The sequence below is a fragment of the Gymnoscopelus microlampas genome (genome assembly GCF_963454915.1).
Source record: "Gymnoscopelus microlampas genome assembly, chromosome: 17".
NCBI classification, from domain to species: domain Eukaryota; kingdom Metazoa; phylum Chordata; class Actinopteri; order Myctophiformes; family Myctophidae; genus Gymnoscopelus; species Gymnoscopelus microlampas.
In genome coordinates this window covers 40,854,539-40,874,731 of record NC_139954.1, presented here as the reverse complement: position 1 = coordinate 40,874,731, position 20,193 = coordinate 40,854,539, and the positions used below count along the sequence as shown (strand labels likewise).

General features: G+C 42.2%; 1 protein-coding gene across 1 annotated transcript in view; it reads left to right on the top strand.

Annotated features, from left to right (window-relative positions):
- Positions 1-20,193, top strand: part of cps1 (carbamoyl-phosphate synthase 1, mitochondrial) — a gene marked incomplete at its 5' end in the record, with an annotated part of 84,353 nt that overhangs the window by 46,402 nt on the left and 17,758 nt on the right. The window contains 5 exons of the mRNA XM_084084274.1: positions 2,484-2,591; positions 3,741-3,830; positions 5,774-5,944; positions 19,627-19,701; positions 19,846-19,944. Coding sequence (XP_083940400.1) covers positions 2,484-2,591; positions 3,741-3,830; positions 5,774-5,944; positions 19,627-19,701; positions 19,846-19,944 — 543 coding nt within the window. The remainder of the gene's footprint in view (positions 1-2,483; positions 2,592-3,740; positions 3,831-5,773; positions 5,945-19,626; positions 19,702-19,845; positions 19,945-20,193) is intronic.

Genomic DNA, 20,193 nt, shown 5'->3' with positions numbered 1-20,193 from the left:
ACTTAGCACTTATTAGCCTGCGGAACCCCATTTAAAAAGATATGCCAAGGACCCCCCATAAGAGAAGATTTTTACGGCTCTAGCAGTGATTTTCAACCATTTTAATTTTAAGACCCCCAGTTTAACATGCATTAGGCTACGGACCCACATTTAATGGCATTTCTATCTCTGGGATCCCAATATATATTGTAAAATCAATGTTAATGTAACTCTGAGAGGGTTCAAATGGACCCGTTAGGTCCATTTGAACCAAAGAAACTAAAGAAAATCTTTAACCAAAGAAAATCACTTACCCTACCTTTAAGTCCTTGTCATGTCTGTCTGTCTTATCAGTCCCTAGTTTTACACACAACTGACCACTTTCTTAATATGCTGAGGAAGGCTTGATGCCGAAACGCTATTACTGTAATTAAAAAGTACCAGATTTCCTTTTTTTAAACTGGCAGTCTTGATTTAGGGGGCGAGATGGTCCGGTTGAGGGGGAGACGGCCCCCTCACGCCCCACCGTGACGCAGGGCTTGCTTGTGACCATCGGGTCCAATATTTAGTCAATCGGGCTAAAGAATGGTTCAGAAGCTGTGTTCACGTTCACTCTTCCATTGGAAATAATAGACTCCAACCCGCTTCCGGTCTCCTAAAAAAGCGGCCATCTACTCCACGTAGATACGGGAAGTAAACTTTATTTTTTTTGTCTTGGCCTTACGTCTCCTCTCACTTTTCCCCCGGACCACTTCCCTTCCTTTCTCTAATATCACATTAACACAACCACGGTGTGAATGCCAAACAGCTCTCATTATTCCTGACCACAGTCTGTGTGAATGCGCATGTGTACGAGAGCGCGCGCGCGAGAGAGAGAGAGAGAGTATTAATTACTATCTCCATCCAAAGTGCACTAATGAATGCTGCGATTAGCAGCAGTTTAAATGAGGTAATGACACGGCGGAGCAGTGAAACGCAAATGCTTTTTCCTGCGGGTGAATAGCAGGGTGTTTTATCTGTTGACGCTGACATTATCCACACACACATAGTCTGGGCAGAGCAGGAGGCTGCTGCAAAAAAGCTTCAGTACTCTTTAACCCATGAAGACCGGGAATGCATTTGTGTCATTTTAAGATTTCTTTGGCTATTCAAAAATAGCAGATATACAAGCTATCTGCTATCTTTTTTTTAAGAAATCGTGAAAATGTGCAAATCTTTGAATATAATTACATTTTTAACTAGAATCTTTGCTTCTGGGGGACCCTGGAACAAAATATTTTGAGATGGGGGTGCGTCCGCGGACAAATACATTATTTTGGGTGGTCCTTGACATGAAAACAAAGAGAACCACTGATATTATAGCAACATAACTTTTTTATTTAAAAAAAAAAACAGTTTTTTAGAAGACATTTGTAGAATCCCCTGAAGCAAAGATTTGAGTTAAAACAGTTTTTCATGATTTCACGATTGATTTCAAATTTTCACGATAAAAAATAAATAAATAGCAGATATACAAGCTCATAGCGCGGCACTCGGTGCCGCGCTATGAGCTTGTAGATCTGCTATTTTTGAATAGCCCAAGTATAAGATACTGGTTAAAGTGGTTCTAAAATGACAGATGCTTTCCCGGTCTTAATGGGTTAAACGATTCTGTCTGGGGTCATTATTACAGTCCTTGTGTGCTCCTAAATCAGTCTTTTTGTCTGGGTATAGAACACGCATACACAAAGTCTCATATTTCATTCTTTTATTATAAAGATGGTGGCCGGTCGGGTTGTCAGCCCCTCGGTGCAGTGTCACAGATTCAAAGTTCTCAGTCACCACGGCTGATTCCAGTCATTTTGGATTCCATAGAGAGGAACTCTTTGCCTTTCTCTCTAAAGGAGGATTTATACTTGGTTGCGCCGAAAATAACAGATCTTTAAGTGCGTCATAAAGCAGTGGTTCTTAACATTGAGACCTGGAACGTGATCTGTGTCACTTAAGATTTCTTTGGCTATTCAAAAATAGCAGATCTACAAGCTCATAGCGCGGCACCGAGTGCCGCGCTACGAGCTTGTAGATCTGCTATTTTTGAAAAATCGTGAAAATACTTTCATTTTATTTTTTTTCGAAAAATTGTTAGGATTTAGAATTTTTTAAACACGGCCTTAGGTCTTAATGAGTTAAAGTGGGGGTCCGGGCACCCTCAGGACTCCTTGTGGGGGGGGGGTCCAAGGGGTCCCCAGCAAAATTTGTTGATAGCATCACAATTAGTTTAGCCACTTTAACTCTATATTCAATTCATCAGCTATTTGAAAATAGCCGACTATTTTCACAAAATCTTGAAAATTATATATACATATTTTAACTACACAAAACTTTTATGGGGGCCCATGGCACACAATATTTTCAGATGGGGGGGGGGTACATATTAATTTGGGGGTCCTTGACTTGAAAAAGTTTGTGAAGCCATGTCATAAATCTGTGAAGCCGTGTCATAAAGGAGTGGTTTTGTCACACAGGTGCTGTGCCACGCCATAACGGAGCACGTGGAGGACGCTGGAGTGCACTCAGGAGACGCTACCCTCATGCTGCCTACTCAGTCCATCAGCCAGGGGGCGCTAGAGAAGGTATGCTCACACCAAATGTCATACAGTAAATAACTGAGTAGGCTACATTTACGCAAGTAAATATTGCCCCTTTCTTTTTTTACTCCTCTACAATTAGTTTGTAGTTACTTTGTAGATTTATATTATTATTACAAAACATACTGTACATTAACCAATTTAGGCCCTAATTTATAGTTTGAAAATAGATGGTCTACAAGCTCACAACACGCGTGTTGTGAGCTTGTAGTTCTTCTATTTTCAAAAACCTTTGACAAATGTTGACAATTTTTAATACTTTTACTTGGGCACTGTAAGTGTATATTACTTTTGTAATTTTACTGAAGTACTGTGGTATATATTGTGGTATTGCTACGTTTACTTACAGTAAGTAAAGAATATGACAAACTTCACCAAACTGTTATAGTGGCACTTATAGTGGCACTATACTGTGTGTAATATTATTTAAACCTTGTCTTTGCCTCAGTTGATATTCTGTTCGACAGGAGCCTATGATGGACTGTGTGTGTTCCAAGCATGACGTGTCACATCAGTTACCCTTCATTCTACGCATACTATGGAAAATAGTCACTTTTCAGGAAATGGCAAAAAAAGAAATTGTATCCAATGTAGTTATCCATTAGTCGCAAGCTCTTGTTAATACCTTTTTCACTGGTTAAATATTCATAAAACCGAAAGACTTGGCCACATTCATTTTAACTTTCAAAAATATATCTGTTCTACAAGCTTAAAGTGGCACTATGTAACTTTTTTTTAATGAATAAAATGTAATTTTGTCCAATCTGTATGGTAGAGTATGTTAATATAACTTATGCAATCGGGGTGGTTGCATTTTGTTTGCATTGAGACATTTAGATTGTGTCAAACAAGGTCATGTCTCAGGATCTGACAAAGATTTTGACCTGATGGTCAACATAGATCAGCTGTTTTGGCTACTTTTTCATGGCACTCTTGTACAATGAAGTAGAGATTAATTAACAAAAAAAACTAAAAGGAAACATTACAAGTTGAAAAATGGAGATACAAGGTTTCTGCCCGACTGCAACGTCATGGCAAATGATATAAACGCGTTCTCAGCTGACCTCATATTTTGCCTTTTTCTCTTTTTTTTCTCCTCTCTCTCTCCTCGTCATTACACACACACACACACAGGTGAAGACTGCCACTCGGAGAATCGCGCAGGCATTTGAGATTTCCGGGCCCTTTAACACTCAATTTCTGGTTAAAGGCAACGATGTCATGGTAAGTAATGTGCTCTCGGTCCCGTGACCAAATGACGGATGGACATTTTCACGGCGAAAGTCAAGGCAAAAGCAATCCGCCGCTGAGCAGAAATAACCGCGTGATGCCCGCAATGAATTACACAAAGCTGGGGTGGATTTCATGATCAATATTGCCTTCAGTGGTGATTTCCCAAATACATCAGCCAGCTGTGTGTGTGTGTGTGTGTGTGTGTGTGTGTGTGTGTGTGTGTGTGTGTGTGTGTGTGTGTGTGTGTGTGTGTGTGTGTGTGTGTGTGTGTGTGTGTGTGTGTGTGTGTGTGTGTGTGTGTGTGTGTGTGTGTGTGTGTGTGTGTGTGTGTGTGTTTGTATTACTATACTTGCGAGGACCAAGTATAGTAGAAGTTGAAGAAATAGACATTGTTAGGACCGTTTTCCTGGTCCTCCTCCCAACACAAGTGGTTGTTTTATAGTTAAAAAAAACGTTTTTAGAGATACGTTTTTGATTAGAAAAACATTCAGGTTAGGATTAGTCATTTAGAGGTTAGGTTTAGGGATTGGAATTAGAGTTAAACATGATTTATACTTAGTTGTGTGCCAGTGTCGTGCACCGAGAAACAGCCGATCTATAAGCCCAATGAAATGGCAAAATATATATATTTTTAAATTACATTCATAAAATGGCTGTCCTAAAGCGTTGATGTCCTCACAAGTATAGTAATACAAACCTGTGTGTGTGTGTGTGTTGTGCGGATACTGCGTGTGCAAATGTAAGAGAGAACATGGAGGTGTTTGTGTGTCTTGTTTACAGCTATAAACCGACAAGTCCTGCAATTATCTAACGTCTAAACTACTTCTCCCTGTGATTAATGAGAACTGATTTAATTTGTTTTGCCGAAAACAACATTATTTTGGATTGAGTCCGACCGGCGCCAGGTTTTTGTGTCCGCTACGGATTTTGGAGCACTGATTACTGATGTTTTGAGTGATATTTTGTGCAGAAAATTGCAAAATGTTCTAATCAATTTGAAGATCTTTGATTTGATTACATTTTCTATTACAGAAAAATGTACTTATACACAAAGTAATAAAACGAAAATACACCTAAAGTGAACTTTATTTTATTTAACCACTTAAGCTCTGTTCAAAAACTTTATAGCCAAGCTTGTAGATCAAGCGATGCGACGCGTTGTGAGCTTGTAGATCAGCTATTTTCAAATAGCCTATGTATACAATTTGGCTAAAGTGATTAATGCATGTTTCATAATATCATAATTTATATCTGAAAAGTAACTAGTAACTAAAGTTTTCAAATAATTCTAGTGCAGCAAAAGTACAATATTTGCCTCTGAGATGTAGTGGAGTAGAAGTAAAAGTATTGGAAATTGGAAAAAGTACAAATACCTAAAAATTGTACTTAAGTGCAGTACTTAAAGGACGACTTCACCCATTTTCAACCTATCTTCATATAATTGGTCCTCACTAATGCTCATGATAAAATGGTACCATTTTCTTCTACTCGGTCTGTGTCTCAGAGGAGGGCTGTGGACAGTTCAGAAACCGTCTACCAGTGACATCATCGATGAGGAATCCAAGCTAATAGAAACTGCAGGCTTTCTATTCCTGGAAAGTTGCAATGCAATAATAGAAGCCATTGTTCTCGCGTTAATAAAAATCTAAATAATAAACTTGAAATCTTGATGGAAAAAAAATCCTGCCTAATGATGATTAGTTTAGTAGACGGTTTCTGGACTGTCCACAGCCCTCCTACGAGATACAGACCAAGTAGAAAAAAATGGTACTGTACCATTTTATCATGAGTATTAGTGAGGACCAATTATATGAAGATAGGTTGAAAATGGGTGAAGTCGTCCTTTAAGTAAATGTACTTACCGGTAGTTACTTTCCACCACTGGATATACCTTGTCTTGTCTGTAATTGTGGATTGTTTCCCTTGCCTCTCAGGTGATAGAATGTAACCTGCGAGCGTCGCGTTCCTTCCCCTTCGTGTCCAAGACCATCGGGGTGGACTTCATCAACGTGGCCACCAAGGTGATGGTGGGAGAGCCTCTGGACGAGGCCAGTCTGCCCTCACTGGAGAACCCCATCATCCCTGTGGACTATGTGGGCATCAAGGTAAGAACTAGAGTTCTCAACAGACCTGAAAATTAACCCATTAACACATTGAGTGCCAAAAACGGTCCGGGCCGTTTTTCATAATCTTTTGGGAAAAAAAACAGCACCAGGAGATATCATTTTTTGAAGATTTAGACTTTAATCCACTTCCTGGTTAACTTATGACTTCAAAAGCCTGTATCTCGGCTCCTGTGTACTTTTGTTTTTACTATGTATTTTTGACTATTTTTGACTATTTTCAACTGGCTGAAACTATGGAACGGATAACCGAATGTTTAATTTTTTTTCCCCCCGATTGTACGAGACCTCTGTGTGTAATGAGGGGATCACCGTGAGGACGGTGATCACTGAAAATATTTTGTGACTACTTGAAAAAGGTTAAAAAATGGTTAAAAATCCAGGCACTGACTGTACCCTGTTTTTAAAAAAACCTGGCACTCAATGTGTTAAGACCTGAGGCGATTCTTAATTTTGTTTTCTAAATCCTAACAGTTTTTTGAAAAAAATAAAAAATAAATATTTTCAATATTTTTCAAAAATAGCAGATCTACAAGCTCATAGCGTGGCACTCGGTGCCGCGCTATGAGCTTGTATATCTGCTATTTTTGAATAGCCAAAGAAATCTAAAATGACACAGATGCTTCTCCCGGTCTTAAAGGAGCTACACCATGAATTTAAAAAATAATAATAATATTTGATATCATATTGTTTATGTCCCTCAAACGTTTTTCAAAAGGTTTGAGCCTAAATCAAACCTCAGATATACTCATTCCAACTAACTTCTCTCTGGCTTATAAAGCACTTTCACCTGCAATACCACATTGTCCTGTTTAGCACGGGGCGCTATTGAGCCAGTTTGTATGCATGTTATGTCCTGGTTCTGTGTGGACAAAGTAAAAAAAGAAAAAAAGAACAAATTAAAAAGAAAAAAAAAATGAATTTTTTTTTTTTTTTTTTGGGGGGGATTTTTTTGGGGGGTTAGAACTGAAAAACGGGAGGAATTGTTCCCAGACGTGACGTAGGGTGGGGGAACAAATCTGACGGACTGTTTTCAGACCAATTTACATAAAAACCACAGATAGCCTATGAAAGCCTGCATGCTCGAAGTCGGGTATTTGTTGGAACAGAAGAGAGGTGGGGGAGACCAAAAACACACAAAAATGAAGAAAAAGTTAAAATTCATGGTGTAGACCCTTTAAAGGGTTAAGGCTAGGCCCTAACTGGGCCCTACTGGGCCGGGCCGAACAATTACCATACGTTTTGCTCCGATCTGCTCCAAACTTGGCAGAAACAATACTAGTCAGGGGTCTGCCATGAGGATAGCACCCTCTAGGGGCCACAGGTGCACCGTTGCCCCCGAACCACACCAAACCATTTTCGCAACCACAAGACAGATCGGTGTCCAGCTTTCGAGATTGTTTTTAACACATCGGGTGCCGAACACGGTCTGGACCGTGTTTTCACATAGTAGCGCTCTGGTGCCGAACACGGTCCGAACCGTGTTTGGTGTCTTTTTTTTCTTTTTTTTTCATACGGGAGGGGCTGGAGCAGCTTTGTGATCACCCACGGTGAATCTGAGAAGGATGGGCCAGATGCATCATCGTGTCAAAAAACATGCCGCACATCCGCTTCCGCTCTATTTCCTTCTCTAAAACCCCTATAACTCCAAAACTTTTTACTCTGGGGAAAACGACTCATTTTGTGTGCACGATCGCTCCGCCATTGTTACTCGCGTGAGCGATGTTATCGTTCCAGGCGTTAGCCAGTACCATCGGGCAAAATGGAGGCATACTTTTTTTTCTCATGGAATGCACGTTGTGGAGTCTACAGCTTAAACAGCGCTACGCAGCTCAACGGTGAGATTTCGGCACCGAACGTAATCTGTTATTATAAAATGCTGGCACCCGATGCGTTAAGTGTGCCCTGATCCAGGGCTTTTTCTTTCTTTCTTTTTCTGCCCAGCAACAGGGTAAAGTAAAGGCGCAGGAAACAGCCAATTTAACCCATTCAATCCGGGTCGCATATACTGTGTCATTTTAGATTTTTAGCTATAACCATTATTTAATACTTTTGGCTATTCAAAAATAGCAGATCTACAAGCTCATAGCTCATGAGCTTGTAGATCTGCTATTTTTGGAAAAATCTTAAATTTGTGCAAATCTTTAAAAATATTTTACTCAAATCTTTGCTTCTGGGGGTCCCTAGAACAAAATATTTTGAGATGGGGGTCTGCGACCAAATACATATCATTTTGGGGGTCCTTGACATGAAAACGTTTGAGAACCACTGATATAGCAAGATACGTTTTTTTTCAAAGATATTTGATAGAATTGGCCAAATTGCACGATAAAAAGAAAATAGCAGATCTATCAGCTCTTAGCGCAGCACTCGGTGCCACGCTATGAGCTTGTATATCTGCTATTTTTGAATAGCTAAAGAAATCCTAAAATGACACAGATGCGTTCCCTGTCTTAATGGATTAAGCTAGCTCTTTATCTACCTACCTCTCCTGGTAACAGAGCTAAAGTGGGAAACATGAAAAAAAAAGTCCATTAAAATGTAATAGCCACCTGTAGTGACTCATCACCCAAGTTCTAATAACCACTACTTACAGTAAGTCACTGTAACTTCTTTCAGCTCTTCCTGTTCGGTATGACAGGTAAATTAAGAGTTTCTATGAAGAGATCTGTGCAACATTATTACAACCACCGCCGCTGCTCCAAATCGTCGCTGTCAGATGGAAACCGTGTATGTTCAAAACCTGTTAACATTTTAGGACATGGAAAACAGGATTTGTGCTCCAATTTTAGGTGAAAATGTTCAACATTATTTCAACATAAAAATAAGCATATCTACAAGCTCACGCCGTGTCACCAAGCGACATATTGTGAGCTTGTAAATCGGCATTTTTTTGCGACTTTTTTCATGCAACAAAGTCTAAAATATATACGGCACTTATGAAAAAGATGAAATAGCGGAGATACAAGGTTTCGGCCCCCACAGCGACCAAAGGAGTGTTCCATTTGGTTTTGAGTAACAAAGGCAGTAATTATCTCTCCATTCCTCCCAGGTTAGAGAGCGGGGGTGGTGGGGTTAGAAGCGAGTTTGTTGTTGCGATGACATCCTCCGTCTCGCAGTCTTACCCCTCAGAGTGGCTGAGTGGGAGAGAGAGTGTGTACGTGTGGCCAGCTGTTTCTCAAAGCTGTTTTCAACCCAAAGTCATTTCTCCCTCTTAACCCATTCAATCCGGGAACGCATATGTGTCACTTTAGATTTCTTTGGCTATTAAAAAATAGCAAATATTAGCTCATAGCGCGGCACTAAGTGCCACGCTATGAGCTTGTATTGCTATTATATAAAATTGTGAACATTTGTGCAAATCTTTGAATATATATATATATATACATTTAACTCATTATTTTTCTTCTGGGGGTCCCTGGAACAAGATGTTTTGAGATGGGGGGGGTCCGCGGACAAATACATATCATTTTGGGGGTCCTTGACATGAAAACCACTGATATTATAGCAACATACGTTTAAAAAAAAAAAAACTGTTAGGATTTAGAAGACATCCCCAGACGCAAAGATTTGAGTTCAACGTTCGCTTTAAATAATATATATATTAAAAGATTAGCAAAAAAATCACGTAAAAAAAAAAAGAAATGGCAACCTCGTAGCGCGGCACTCGGTGCCGGGCTATGAGCTTATAGATCTGCTATTTTTGAATATCCCAAAGTATAAAAGTTATAGCTAAAAATCTAAAATGACACAGTATGCGTTCCCGTATTGAATGGGTTAATTATCATGGCAGAGCTGCCTTTAACAATGGCGCTGGTTGGGATTCAATGGCGCAGGATTAATCCCCCCTACCGCTGCCCAGCTCCCCGAAGTTTTCAATTTCCCATTCTGCATGCTGGTGAGGAATATTAAGCAGAGAACCATGGATATCCCGGACGCCTAATGGAAATGGGCTCAATTTGTAAACAAAAACAGGAGGAGGGGGACACGACACACATTTTCTTAACCACTCAAACCCTATATACTTCTTCGTACGACAAATGTATCTCACTTGTAGATCAGATATTTTCGGTGCAACTCTAGCAGAGTAGTAGGTGCACAACTAAAGTATAAATGAAACACAAGAATGTCTCTTCAGCTCGGTGCGAGTTTGGAGAGCCCTGTCATTGCGAGGACAGAGAGAGGGACACGAGACATTAAGCTACAGTGATTCTGACCCCAGTAACGGTCAATGCACTGAATTTGGACATCTCTCTCGTTTCATGTTTCGGTTGAGCAGAGGGGTGTTGTTTCCGCCGCGTCTCCTGACATCATCATATCGCATTATTAATGCTACTCCTCCCGTAGATTTCAAGCTTGCGTGCTTTGACTTTCATGCACGAGATCAGAAAAGCATGCTGTGCGTCTTCAGCTCTCTGCCTCTTAGATAGGGGCTGCGCCTTACGCCAATTGCAACCTAGTTCTAAAGGTGATGGCACCCGACACTCTTGATTTTATTAATGTAACCCTGAGTACCGGTTGCAGACACATAGTGCCCACCTTTTTAGCGTCCTCTAGATGGGACCATTACGCTGGACACAACCCCACGGCACAAAGGTTAAGACCATGCGCCATGGCCATGTTTAATCCATGCTATAGGGTGCCCTGTAAGGCAGTGGTTCTCAAAGTGGGGTCCAGGGACCCTCAGGGGTCCCCAGCAAAATGAGTTAATATAGTGTCACAATCATTGTAACCACTTTAACCATGATATACTTCGGCTATTCAAAAAGAGTAGATATACAAGCTTATAGCGTTTCACTTTGTGCCTCGCAATGAGCTCGTAGATCTGCTTTTTTTTTTGTGCAAACCTTTGAATATATATATTTTTAAAGCGAAACATTGTTAACTCAAATCTATGCTTCTGAGGTCCCTGGAACAAAACATCTTGAGATGGGGGTCCGCGGCCAAATACATATAATTTTGGGTGTCCTTGACATGAAAAAGTTTGAGCACCACTGATATAGCAAGTTTTTTCAGAAAACTGTTAGAAGATTTTATTTTTTAATTGGCATCAGGTCTTAATGGGTTAAACAGGCTTTATTCTCTGGTCTCCAGCTTCTGGGTGAGAGTTCCTCAACCATTGATTGAACTGTCTGAGGCCATTGAAACAGCAGCACATGGATTTTCACGTTAACCAACAGAAAAGATTGGCAGAGCATTGTCAGGCACATCCACAGACACTGTGTGTGCGCCACGGGACCCTGTCTCTCCTTCTGCATTAAGCTTGCAATGTTTTTCTCTTTCTCTCACCCATTTTCTCTTTCTCTCGCTATCTCTTGCTCTGTCCGCGGCTTCTTCCAATAAAGCGGGCAAGCTAAACGATGTGCATGCTTAGCATATGTCCACGCCTCGACGGCGGGCCGCAGCTGTAAACACATTGAGATGTATGAATCCATTAGGCCGGTCCCTGTGGTAGCCCTCGTCCAAATACATGGACGGACGCCTCTCTCCTCTCTTACAGCCAGCCATGTTTTTCTGGAGCGCCACACACCACCCGGCCCGGGACCTTTTTTTTGGTTCAATGCATGTTCGTAAAACCCACAGATTGAACCACTTTCACTTTCCACATTTGTTTCAAAATGGCAACAATTGAAGATCTGCAAGCTCACAGTGCGTCTTTTGCCGATCTGTTATTTTTGTGTGACACTGCCTAAATGACATATAGGGCAGTGGTTTTCAACCTTTTTTTGCATCAAGGACCCACAAATTGACACACATTAGCCCAGGGACCCCCATTTGAAAAGTTATGCCAGGGACCCCCAATAAGAGACGATTTTTATGGCTCTACTTGTTATTCTCAACCATTTCAATTTCAAGGACCCCCAGTTTAACATGCATTAGGCTACAGACATTTCTATCTCTGGGACCCCAATTTGTATTATAAAATCAATGTTAATTTAACTCTCAGAGTTACAGACCCATAAGGATCCATTTGGTTCCATTTGTTACACTCTCAGAATTACAGACCCATAAGGGTCCATTTGGTTCCTATCTATCATTTAGCTGGGGACCCCCAGGAACTCCCTCAAGGACCACTGGTGGTCCCCGGACCACTGGTTGAAAACCACTGACATAGGGCGTTAATTTAGGGGGAAAACATAGACATATTATTGATTTATTATATTGATTGATTGAATACTTTATGAACAGTTTGCAAAAAGTACAGATGTACAGTTTTACAATAATGCTAAAAGGATAACACAAAGAGAGCTTTTTTCCATTGTGGTGCTGTGTATTCAATTCATCAAGACATATAAAGACGTGCAATACTATACAAGAAATCATCAATACTAGGAGCAGTAAAAGTATATTTACAGGAAAACAGTGGCGGGTGATTTATTTTGGCAAGCTAGAACACTTGTCTAGGTCCAGTTGTACATTGCAGACAGGTGCTCTTTTATGAGGTTTTGAAGGAGGGTAGGGAGTCACACTTTTTGATGGCTGGTGGGCATTTCACATTTTGGTGGCGTAATAGTCGAATGAATTCATCCCCATGTCTGTGCCGAATCTGGTGGGGAATGAGATCAGTGGAGGGAATGAGATCAGTGGAGCTCCCTCTGGTGTTGTGCCTGTGGGCGTTTATCACTTATTTTGAAGTAGTTCGACAGGTACATGGGCACTGGTCCCTTGAGTATCGTGAAGACCAGGCCCATTGCAAGTTTCTGTACTCTGTCCTCTACCCTGAGCCATCCCACCCTAAAGTATAATGAGCAGGGGTTAGGTGAGTCCTAGGTGTGAGGTCTAGAAGTAGTCTGGCTAGTTTGTTTTGAGAGATTACAGACATGCAGCATCGACATGCTGTGGGCTGGAGGAAAACCAATAGGGCAAACTCCCTTCGCTGGAATTGAAGCTCACCTCCGGGTTCTCGTTGAGCCAAGTCAATGGGGTTGTTTCTATATCAGTGGTGCTCAATCTTTTTCATGTCAAGGACCCCCAACATTATATGTATTTGGCCGCGGACCCCCATCAAAATATTTTGTTCCAGGGACCCCCAGAAGCAAAGATTTGAGTTAAAAATGTTTGCTTTAAAAATATATATATTCAAAGATTTGCACACATTTTCACGATTTTTCAAAAATAGCAGATCTACAAGCTTGTAGCGCGGCACTCGATGCCGCGCTATGAGCTTGTAGATCTGCTATTTTTGAATAGCCCAAAGTGTAAAATAATGCTTTTTAGCTCAAATCTAAAAATGACACAGTTCCAGGTCTTAATCGGTTAAATTGAATGATAAAGTTTCTTTGAGTGAAGACCCGCCCTCGCTGCGGTTGCAGCCCAATAGCATTCATTTCCGGTTGCATTTCGGACCGGAATATAGAAAGTTGGCGGATTTTAAATCGCTGTAAAACAGCCTTCATTTACGGTCTATAGAAACCAACGGCGTAACGTTGTCCATATTATTTTTTTACTGTCTACGAGGAAAACACTCTCCATTCACCGGGGGACGGGGGGACACACTGCAGGGACTCCCGTACTGTATGCTATAGATGCTCCTTTCCACCAGCAGGAGAGTGAGCACTGTGGTGGAAGACAACTCGGCTTTAGTTCCCGTTTTCCACTGGAGCTCAGCTGGTACGCCAAGATAACACTGTTGATGTTTGTTGGAGCTCCTCGACTCTGCTGGGATACTACCTGCTGTTGTCTCTCAGGTGTGGATGGTCATGTTAGAGAGCGCACTTGTGTGCGTGTGTGCGCGCGCGTTTGTGTGTGTGTGTGTGTGTGTGTGTGTGTGTGTGTGTGTGTGTGTGTGTGTGTGTGTGTGTGTGTGTGTGTGTGTGTGTGTGTGTGTGTGTGTGTGTGTGTGTGTGTGTGTGTGTGTGTGTGCGCGCGTGTCCTCACAAGTATATAGTATAATTTCAGAAATAGACATTCTAGGGACATTAAATTGTTGTTTCACGGTAAGAAATATTTAAAACATGTACAGATAGGCATTTAAAAGTTAGGTTGACGGGTTGGGGTTAGACTGTCGATTTATACTTGGTTGAATGCAGGTTTCACTCACCGAAAGCTATTTTTGGCTTTAGGATTTAAAATGGCAAAAATGAAATTGGCATCCTAAAATGTTGATGTCCTCACAAGTATCGTAATAGAATCTTGTGTGTGTTTGGGGTGGGGAGTATTGAAATAACTGGATGGTGTGGCTCTCATGCCAACCACAGCCGGTCCAAAACCACATGTCTATGGGGACAAATTGTCCCCAAAGTTGAGGAAGCGTGAGTTTTGGGGGTTAGCGCCTGGGCATTTGTCGTAGCCCTCGGCAACCAACCACGAGCCCCAGCTGCATACGTTGGCCCTTGGCTGAACCTCCCCAGGCAACAATGAATGCTCAGGTAATAATCTGCATTATACAGTGGTTCTCAAACTTGTCAAGGTCCCCCAATACTATATATATATTTGGCCACGGACCCCCATCTGAAAATGTTTTGTGCCCCCCTTGAGAGGGGGGTTTCAGGGATGTTTCAGAACCTCCGGAAAACAACAACAACAACAACATTGAGAAGTGATCCCACGACTTCTATCTCCACTGTTCATTCGATTAATATTTATTTTCCTCCGCCGTTATATTAACCTTATGCTCAATCTCTTTCTCTCTCTGTCTCCATGTCTCTCTCTTTCTCCATCTCTCTCTCTCCCTCCCCTCCTCTATACTTCTCTCTCTTTCTCAATTACTTTTCCATTTTATCTCTGTTCACAGTTCTGTGTCTACCCCGCCACCCCAGCAGCTCTGGCTCTTTCTCTGTGTCTTTGAACAAAGCCCCGTGATAAGACTTTTCCCTCTCCTCTTCCCCCGCCTTAACATTGGCATGCTAACATTAGCGCCGCGTACATTCACAGCTGATTAGATAGCCAGCTTCAAGGATGAACCCCACCCCTAGTGGCCCTTGGCAGACTGTGCGTGCGTGTCTGTGGGTGTGTGTGGGTGTGTGGGTGTGTGTTTTTTTCTTGCGTTACTATACTTGTGAGGGCCAAACGTCCCTACAAGTATAGTAGAATGTGATAAATAAGACATTCCGAGGACAATTTTAAATGGCTTTTGTGTTAGGTTAGGAAAAGATTCCTTTGGTGATTAAGTATTTAGAGGTTAGGTTGATAGGTGTTGGGGTTAGAGTTATCGACGCAGTCACAACATTATGTCCTCACAAGTCTAGTAATGCAAACGTGTGTGTGTGTGTGTGTGTGTGTGTGTGTGTGTGTGTGTGTGTGTGTGTGTTACTATACTTGCGAGGACCAAGTGTAGTACAATTTTAAGAAATATACATTGTGAGGCCCGTTTCCTGGTCCTCACAAGACAATTAGTTTTATAGTTAAAAAAACATTTTTAGAGATACGTTTACAATTAGAAAAACATTGAGGTTAGGATTAGACATTTAGAGGTTAGGTTTAGGGATTGGAATTAGAGTTAAACATGATTTATACTTAGTTGCACGCCAGTGTCATGCTGCGACGCGTTGTGAGCTTATAGATCGTCTGTTTTTCGGCTTTAGGCTTACGGTTAAAAATGGCAAAATATATATATATATTTTAAATGGCATTCATAAAATGGCTGTCCTAAAGTGTTGATGTCCTCACAAGTATAGTAATACAAAGGTGTGTGTGTGTGTGTGTGTGTGTGTGTGTGTGTGTGTGTGTGTGTGTGTGTGTGTGTGTGTGTGTGTGTGTGTGCGTGTGTTCGTCCAGCACTCTCTGCCACATAACTGCTAACTGCCACCTCCTTCCTCAAGGTAATGGGGGCTGTCTGCTTCTAATTGGAGAGATAAGAATGGCTTCCCACACTGGGGCAGTCAGCGAGGCCCACAAGCTCTAATATGTGTCGCACACAATAAAGAAGAAGCTCCTCTCTGTCTCCTCTTCTTCTCTTCTCTTCTCCTCTGTCTCCTCTCCTCCTCTCCTGTTGCTCCTACTCTCATTGGTCGCTACCAGTGGTGTAAAGTAACAGAGTACATTTACTCAAGTACTGTACTTAAGTACAATTTTGAGGTACTTTTACTTTACTGGAGTGTTTACAATTTTCAATACTTTTACTTCTACTCCACTACATCTCAGAGGCAAATATTGCACTTTTACTCCACTACAATTATTTGACAACTTTAGTTACCAGTTACTTTGCAGATATAAATTATTATATTATAAAACTTACATTAACCACTTTTGCTCTATTTTACACCTAGGCTATTTGAAAATAGCCGATCTACAAGCTCACAACGTGTCGTGATGCGACGCGTTGTGAGCTTGTAGATCTGCTATTTTCAAACATTTTAGTACTTTTACTTTTGGTACTTTAAGTACATTTTGATACCAATACTTTTGTACTTTTACTCAAGTGAATTTTGAATTCCTGACTTTTACTTGTAATAAGTACAGTACTTCTACATTGCAGTATTGATACTTTTACTTAAGTAAAACATCTGAGTGCTTTTTCCATCACTGGTCGCTACTGATAGCAGTGTGTGTGTGTGTGTGTGTGTGTGTGTGTGTGAACACAGAAACAGCCAATCAGAACAGGCTGATAACAGGCCTCAGTGGGCTTACGGGCGGCGGAGCCGCTCGCCCTTCCTTTCATCCTTCCTCTATCTCCTTTTCTTTTACTTTGGGACCAGGTAGTCGTCGCACGTCACAACTCTCTCTCTCTCTCTCTCTCTCTCTCTCTCTCTGTCTCTCCATTCTCTCGCCCCACCCACCTCTTTGCACCTTCTCCACGCAGCTGTTGTCGTCGTACATATAACGAAGGCTAGGTAGTTGTTATGCGAGGAGCGACGCTGGATTAACACATAATATCGATGCACTGGCTGGCTGGGAGGAAAAAAAAACACACACACAACATTCTAATTGTAGGTCTGTGTGACCCTTCATGCATCATTAATCGCAGGCATAATAATTAGCTTTCTCCGTCGTTTCGACACAGTCACGTGGCGCTGCGCCGCAGGCTCCGTCCAACTGCCATTTTTATAACGTTGTTGTCGGGGGCAGAAACCTCTTATCTCCATAATCTAACTTTTTGTGTTTTTTCGTAAATGAACGCCCTACTTGATACGGGGTCACACAAATCAAAAGTAGCAGATCCACACAAGCTCAAAACATGGCGCGAAGCGACACGTTTCAAGCTTGGAGGTCTGCACATTTTTTTGGACATATGAGGTTTCACCGATTTTTTGTTTTGTTTCTTAAAGGAGTAGTTCACCCAAAAAACGTACTTATTTTCTATCAATTACACACCCCATGAAGCATTGAAGTCATGGAACCTTTTTTGTTTGTCACAATCCTAAGCCAATAATTTGATTACCTTCTCCTACCGGCTAATGTATCCGGTAGGATACACAAAGGAGACTCTTTGTGTCTCCTACTGGAAATACTCAATTCAAGGCTTCATAGGGTGTGTAATTGATTGAAAATAAGTCATTTGTTGGTGGAACTATTCCTTTAACACATTGACTGCCATCGGCTAATCTCAGAACGTCCATCGTAGTGCCAAGCAATTTCTTACCTTTTTTGTTTTTTTGATTCCGTCATAGGCCCCGCTAAATCCGTTTAAAATCCGCGTTCATTTGGTTCGACACAAACACGGGACCCGACCGAACAAAACGCTGAAAACCGTGCGGCGATCCGACACTGCATTCTGGAGAACGAGAGGAAAACGCTAAAATGGTGGATGCGGTGAGAAAAACAACAAGCCAGAGATAATGGCGTCCAAAGTTGACCGCTAGACAGGAAACGGAGGCGGGAGAAAAACCGGAAACAGTATTATTTCGTTTCCGGTCCGCCCACTTCGAGACCGGAAGTGCAAAAAAAATCCGGAATCTGCACCTGCACGATTTAACATGGGAAAACTACGGGACTACGGGCTACGGGAACGGCAGTTAACGGTTGGATTTAACGGCCCGTAGGACTACGGGCCTGGCAGTGGATGTGTTAATGGTTTTTTTAGGGGGGAAGAAAGTATTACCCACTGTGCCCCCTAGGTGGCAGCCTTGTCATGAAATCCCCTTTGAAGTGGAAGTGGCACTTTGGGTACATATCACTGCTGACGGGTAGAAAACTTGTATCTCCCTATTTCAACCTTTTATGTAAAAGAAAATGTATCTCGTAAATTAATGCCCTAATTCGTCATACAAGAGTGTCCTTTAAAAATAGTGAAAATAGCAGATCTACAAGCTCACAACAGATCTGCTATTTTCGCTATTTATATTTTTATAATAATAAAAAAGGAACGTTTTTGGACATACAAGGTTTCCACCTGACCGCGTCGACTCAGTGTAGGAGTGCCAGCATGCACGTTGTTAATATACGGGATGTTTGTCTTCACATAACCAACTTCCTCATCGTATTGCATTGCATCATGCCTGTGGGAGGCAGGGAACAGCCTCCAGCCTGTGTTCATACCACTATGAATAGTACATTTTGTTGCTGTTTTATGTCCATATTCTAACTTTTTGTGTTTTTTCGTAAATTAACGCCCTACTTGATCATACTACAGCGTCACACAAAAGCATTGCAAGTAGCAGATCTGTTTTGAGCTTGTTGATCTGCTACTTTTGCTGTTTTAGAATTTTAATCCTGAAAAGTAACAGTTCTGGACATATAAACACCCATTGACCCCAGGCTACAACACTGATGATACATCCCAGTTGCATCCATGTGATGTTTTTCTTTATAGTTATTCTATTTATAGTGGCTCATAGGAATAGACTATGTGACAACCAGGAATAGTTTGGTGACCACTGGAGAGACCGTTGACAGCCGGAATGTAGACGGCATCCGGGAGCAGTATGGGTTAGCGCCCCAGCCTGTGTCTTCCGTGAGAAAGAAGCCCAACAAATCCACGGTGAGGCCTTTAAGGAGGGCCATTCAAGCAAGCCGCAAGTGGAGCCTGCAGTATCACCACGGCCCAAGAAACCTAGCCTGGCATTGGCCAGACTGATAACGTGGATTCACTCTCACGTTCCTCCCCGGTATCAGTCTGGACTTCGGCCCATAGGGAGCGAGTATGAGAAATCAGAAAATGATCGGGCCAATCAGTGACTGCGTTTCAACTGCTGTCCGTACAACAGTGAAAAGCATAAAAAAATGTATCTGATTTCTCATACTCGCTCCCTATGGGCCGAAGTCCAGACTGATACCGGGGAGGAACGTGAAAGTGAATCCACTTTATCAGTCTGGCCATTGCCAGGCTACAAGAAACCATCACGCAGAATGAAATGTTTGGAACGGGGGGAGTCTGGTGCAACGCTCAGGACCTGGACCTGGTGAGACGAAGGAGGAGCCCGGCCAGGAGGCCATCCACAGAGCCTAGTCCCTCCACGTGCCAGAGCCTCTCCTCTCGCCCAGTCCTGGCAGAGTAGTTCCGGAGTAGCGGATTGAGTGGCCCTCTCTTGCCCTAAGAGGACTGACCGTGGGTAGCTACTGGGACGTAAGTCGGGGGCTTGATCAACCCCGGCTGGGATGTTGCGAGACCCGAAACATCCGTTGACCCCAGGCTACAACACTGATGATACGTCCCAGTTGCATCCATGTGATGTGTTTCTTTATATTATGTGCATGGTTTCACACCCAACAGAGACGATTATTTGCGGTTCTGAATAGCACACTCAACTCTACTTGTCATCATCCCTCTACTCCGTCTCTTCTAGGCTCCCATGTTCTCCTGGCCCCGGCTAAGGGATGCAGACCCTGTGCTGCGATGCGAGATGGCCTCCACTGGAGAGGTAAAAACCCTCTTTACTATAATTGTTCAGCCTTAAAGTCCTTTTGTTCTGTTTCACTTCCTTCCAATGCAAACACACAACGGTAAACATTGTACTGTGTGTGTGTGTGTGTGTGTGTGTGTGTGTGTGTGTGCCTTGCTGCAGGTGGCCTGTTTTGGACCGAACATCTATTCGGCCTTCCTGAAAGCCATGCTCTCCACGGGTTTCAAGCTGCCACAAAAAGGCATCCTGATTGGAATTCAGGTGAGGCAGCCAGCCACAGGGTCCCCAAGGCTGTGTGCGTGTGCGCGGACATGTACCTTGCATCTCAGCATGTGTTTGTGTGTGTGTGTGTGTGTGTGTGTGCTTGCGTGTGTGGACGCGTAGCTCGCCTCTCAGCATGTGTTTGTGTGTGTATGTGCGCAAAACAAAAGAGATGAAACACGGATATGGCTCACATCTTTTTTCTTTGATTAGATTTTTATCTTTTTCGACATTGAAGATTCGCAAAAG